This window comes from Triticum dicoccoides, chromosome 2A (genome assembly GCF_002162155.2).
Source record: "Triticum dicoccoides isolate Atlit2015 ecotype Zavitan chromosome 2A, WEW_v2.0, whole genome shotgun sequence".
Lineage (NCBI taxonomy): Eukaryota > Viridiplantae > Streptophyta > Magnoliopsida > Poales > Poaceae > Triticum > Triticum dicoccoides.
Genome location: NC_041382.1, coordinates 523,718,049 through 523,723,384, shown reverse-complemented (window position 1 = coordinate 523,723,384; position 5,336 = coordinate 523,718,049). Strand labels below are relative to the sequence as shown.

General features: G+C 52.4%; 1 protein-coding gene across 1 annotated transcript; it reads left to right on the top strand.

Annotated features, from left to right (window-relative positions):
* The first annotated feature begins 490 nt into the window (after nt 1-490).
* Nucleotides 491-3,442, top strand: LOC119355163 (PI-PLC X domain-containing protein At5g67130-like). Its single transcript, XM_037621940.1, has 7 exons — nt 491-740; nt 860-1,120; nt 1,948-2,046; nt 2,134-2,437; nt 2,539-2,762; nt 2,873-2,959; nt 3,050-3,442. Exons 1-7 carry the CDS (start codon nt 651-653, stop codon nt 3,203-3,205), a joined length of 1,221 nt encoding a protein of 406 aa, XP_037477837.1. The 5' UTR covers nt 491-650; the 3' UTR covers nt 3,206-3,442.
* Nucleotides 3,443-5,336: the final 1,894 nt, after the last annotated feature.

Below are 5,336 nucleotides of genomic sequence, written 5' to 3'. Positions count from 1 at the left end.
AGGACTACCGCCGTCGCTGACGCGTGGGCCCAAGGTAGGTAGTCGTCATAAATTATGTTGACCGTGGCGGTTGGGTGGCCGTCAGGTGGGGTCACGGCGGACGGCGAGACGCGCGGCGCGTCCGCTTCGCGTTCGCGCCGACGCATTCAAGACGCAATTTTGAACCGAAAGTGGATCGGCGCGGACGCCGGACGGACACGATTTGAGTTTGGGTCGGCGCGTTGAGCCTCCATTTTTGTCCGCGCCGACCCAAACTTATGCTGACGGATGAAATGGGTCGGGGAGTTGCTCTAACACCCCCTATCGTAGTATGACAACGACTATTTGACATTGCACCTGACCACCGCAACTGGATGAGCCCGCACCCGTACCATCACTCTGTCCCCTTGACTGACACATGGGACCAAGCGCAATAACAAACAAACGCCGCAGCCAGCGACCAAGATGAGCGACGCGGAAAAACAGAGCGTAAACCACACACATAAGCAAGCGACGAAACCTGGAATGTCCGGCCTTACAAGCCACACAACACAAGGATTGCAGGCTTGCTCCTCCACCAGCTTCCGCTGTCCGCCGTCTCTGGGAGGACCAGCCGCGCAGCGCAGGGCAGAGCTTGCCGGAGGAGGGCGGCCGCGGCAAGAAGAATTGAGATGGCCAAGGAGACGGTGCTCCTCGTCGTGGCTTTCGCCGCTGCCGCCGCCTTCCTGTGCTCGTGCCCCGTCGCCGTCTCCGCACGGAAGGTACGCTCGCCGGTGGTTTTGGACATGTCACCAGTGACATTGAGCTTTCTCGGCGGCGATTGTGATTGCGCTGCGCTCCCGTGGACGGACATGATCTCCGGCTGCTGCACTGCATGCAGGTGGGCGAGACGTGCGCGCTGTCGCGGAACTGCGACGCCGGGCTGCACTGCGAGACGTGCGTGGTGGACGGCAACGTGCGGCCGCGCTGCACCCGCGTGACCCCCGTCGACCCGCAGAGCAAGGACCGGGGGCTGCCGTTCAACCGCTACGCGTGGTTGACGACGCACAACTCCTTCGCGCGGCTGGGCACCCAGTCCCAGACCGGGACGGCCATCGTCACGGCGTTTAACCAGCAGGACACCATCGCCGAGCAGCTCAATGTGAGTCCATCCCCGCCCGCTCTCGCTCCCGCTCTGGCTCTGCTCTCTCTTCCGTCTACCTGCTGACCTGTGGGACCGGCGAGTATTAGAGTCCATGTTAGACCCTGTCAGCGTGCCGCGGTGGGGTGAGGTGTCCCCGGACGCAACACATGTCAAAGATCCTCGTCCACGTGTCCAAGGCGCAGCGCACCTCCAGGCGCCGGTCTTTTTCTGTCGCTGGTTTGCGTGCACGCCCACACGCTTGCTTGGAGCGTTGGCGCGGCAATGCTAGCTGCAAGGACTACCCACACCGCACACATGGCAGCCACCCGTGACGGGCACTCCTCTCTTTGTATCCAGTGTGGGTGAGACGTGTGGTGTCTGCTCCAATTCGGATAGCACGTCCATTTCTGGTCGCATTCAGTCCTCGCTGAAATAAACACGATGTGATCTGTGGACGGGACGAGAGTCCCTCGGAATTACTACTTCCAACGTAAAATTGATGCCATTCTCGAGCTCAAGGGTTAGGTCCCAAGTACTCCCTTCGTTTTTATTTACTCTGTATATTAGATTTGACTGTTTATTTACTCTGCATATTAGAGTTGACTGAAATCAAACTTCGTAAAGTTTGACCAAGTTTGTAGAAAATAATATAGACATTTATCATAATAAATCTATACGATGTGAAAGTACATTCAATAATAAATCTAATGTTGTTGATTTGTTATTGTATATCTTAATATTTTTGTTTATAAACTTGATCAAAGTTTGTAAAGCTTGACTTTGACCAAAGTTAATATGCGAACTAAATAAAAACAGAGAGAGCAATAGAATTTCTTGTGTCGCAGAACGGCGTGAGGGGGCTGATGCTGGACATGTACGACTTCCGCAACGACATATGGCTCTGCCACTCCTACGGAGGCGCATGCCGAAACTTCACCGCATTCGTAACAAAACACCAACCAAACTATACTTTACTAGGACCAATCCCTCTCGTCGACGACTAACTAGCGTTGCATGTTCGTCGACGACAGACGCCGGCGGTGAACGTGCTCCGGGAGATCGAGGCGTTCCTGAGGAGGAACCCCTCCGAGGTGATCACGATCTTCATCGAGGACTACGTGGAGGCGCCCATGGGGCTCACCCGGGTGTTCAACGCCTCCGGCCTGACGCCGTACCTGTTCCCCGTGTGGCGCATGCCCAAGAACGGCGGCGACTGGCCGCTGCTCAGCGACATGGTCCGCGACAACCACCGCCTCCTCGTCTTCACCTCCAGGTCCGCCAAGGAGGCCGCCGAGGGCTTCGCACACGAGTGGGGCTACGTCGTCGAGAACCAGTGTACGTGCGCGCCGATCATCATCGATCCGTCAGCACACGTGAGCGATTAGCCAGGAAGGAGAACCTGACGATGTTGTATCTGTCCATTCCATGTGCTGCAGATGGGAGCAAAGGGATGGTGAAGGGGTCGTGCCCGAACCGCGCCGAGTCGGCGGCCATGAACGACCTGTCGAGGTCTCTGGTGCTGGTGAACTACTTCCGGGACCTCCCCAACTTCCCGGAGGCGTGCAAGGACAACTCGGCGCAGCTGCTGGGCGTGCTCGACACCTGCCACGCCGCGTCGGGGGACAGATGGGCCAACTTCATCGCCGTCGACTTCTACAAGGTATCACATCCTTATCAGTTATCAGTTAGTTACTCTATGATGAATATGAGCACGATGAGGACTCGCTGAGTGCTGATGATGTCGAATAATTTCTGGTGATGGTTACCCAGAGAAGCGACGGAGGCGGCGCCGCGGAAGCCACGGACAAGGCCAACGGCGGGCTGGTTTGTGGATGCGGAAGCATAGCTGCCTGCACTGTAAATATACATGCCTCGCTGCTTGCCTGCCAATGTTTACTGCATGTTTCGGCAAAGTGTTCACAAGATTTGTCTGTGTGTTTTGCGCAGAGTAATGGTACATGCTCGCCGCGCCGGCGCGGGAGCACGCCCAAAGGCATCTTCAACAAGACCTCAGACGCCGCTTCGTGGCAGCCGCCGGCCATGTTGCGATGGCAGCAGCTGATGCTGCTAGCCACCTTCACTGATCTACTATTATGCTTGTAGAAGAACATTGGACTCTGAATCAGCAAAACTTTTGACTAGCTGGCAGACTGTAAATCATACGTAGATGCAAACTAGAGATTTTATGTGCCGGGTTCTCATCGCACGCTGCAAGTAAACTTTACTGTTAAATTTCTGCTAGGCCAAAATTCGGCCATTGTATGACGTAGCTTGTACTAAGTTATGTATGTGATGAACTCTTTTGTTTGGAAGTTATGCATATTTGGTAGCTAAGGGCAACTCCAACGCATATCATCAAATCCCCCGCAAATGTCCGAACCGGACAGTGTAGATATTTTTTGCCATCCCACGATGGTCATCAAAATTGTCTGGACCGATCCGGATGTTCGAAATCCCACAAACCGGCACCAAACGAGGGACGGGCTTCTCCAACTCCTCCTTCCTCATGTGATGTGTATCCACACCCTACACAATTCCGACCGCCATGTAGGCCTTGTCAGACCTTCGCCGCACCATGCAGGTGCTTTCCCACCTTGGACTACACCATCGTTCTACTGGGTTTCATCGCAACACAAGTAACCTCCGCTCCCTGCCGACGTCATCCATAGCAAACACCACGCCTAGTAAGTGTTCGGCCAAATGCCATTGCCAAGAAATCTGACGCTACAGTTGTTTACTTTGAAGCAAACACGATGGATTCGAATGAAGTACTTCTACAACAAGTTCATGGAGTCGTTGTAACACCCACAATGCGGCTATATCTCCCACGTGTCGGGGCACGACTTGGAGGCATAGCCGCATGATAGGTTTATCACAAGAGGGGTAATCTTCACACATCCCATGTACTGAATAAGAAAGGGATAAAGAGTTGGCTTACAATCGCCACTTCACACAAATACAAGTTAAACATACATCATCCAAAGTACAATCAAGGTCCGACTACGGAACCAAAAATAAAGGAAGACAACCCCAAATGCTAGATCCCTGATTATCCTAATTGGGCTCCACTACTGATCAATAGGAAACGAAACAAAACAACGATCAAGATCTTCATCGAGCTCCCACTTGAGCTGAGTGCGTCACCTGCACTGGTATCATCGGCACCTGCAACTGTTTGGAAGTATCTGTGAGTCACGAGGACTCAGCAATCTCACACCCGCGAGATCAAGACTATTTAAGCTTATGGGTAGGGTAAGGTAATGAGGTGGAGCTGCAGCAACACTAAGCATATATGGTGGCTAACATACGCAAATAAGAGCGAGAAGAGAAACAACGCAATGGTCGTGAAGGTAGAAGTGATCAAGAAGTGATCCTGAAACTACTTACGTACAATCATAACACAAGACCGTGTTCACTTCCCGGACTCCGACGGAAAGAGACCATCACGGCTACACACACGGTTGATTCATTTTAATTAAGTTAAGTGTCAAATTCTCTACAACCGGATATTAACAAATTCACATCTGCCCATAACCGCGGGCACGACTTTCGAAAGTTCAAACCCTGCAGGGGTGTCCCAACTTAGCCCATCACAAGCTCTCACGGTCAATGAAGGATATTCCTTCTCCGAGAAGACCCGATCAGTTTCGGAATCCTGGTTACAAGACATTTTGACAATGGTAAAACAAGACCAGCAAAGCCGCCCGGATGTGCCGAAAAATCCCGATAGGAGCTGCACATATCTCGTTCTCAGGGCACACCGGATAAGCTAAGTGTACAGGTACCAACATAACCCAAGTTGCCAAGGGACGGTCCCGCATGATGCTCTGGTTCGGACCAACACTTAGAGAAGCACTGGCCCGGGGGGGTTAAAATAAGATGACCCTCAGGCTCCGGAAAACCAAGGGAAAAAGGCTTAGGTTGTTAGGAAAATAAAAACCAAGGTTGGGCCTTGCTTGAGGAGTTTTATTCAAAGCGAACTGTCAAGGGGTTCTCATAACACCCAACCGCGTAAGGAACACAAAATCAAGGAACATAACACTGGTATGACGGAAACTAGGACGGCAAGAGTGGAACAAAACACCAGGCATAAGGCCGAGCCTTCCACCCTTAACCAAGTATATAGATGCATTAATTAAATAAGGTATATTGTGATATCCCAATATATCCATGTTCCAACATGGAACAAACTTCAGTTTCACCTGCAACTAGCAACACTATAAGAGGGGCTGAG

Coding starts and splice junctions, on each gene's coding strand:
- LOC119355163 (XM_037621940.1), top strand. CDS start 651: ATGGCCAAGGAGACGGTGCTCCTCGTCGTGGCTTTCGCCGCTGCCGCC. Junction 741..859: donor TCGCCGTCTCCGCACGGAAG/GTACGCTCGCCG, acceptor CACTGCATGCAG/GTGGGCGAGACGTGCGCGCT. Junction 2,047..2,133: donor GCCGAAACTTCACCGCATTC/GTAACAAAACAC, acceptor CGTCGACGACAG/ACGCCGGCGGTGAACGTGCT.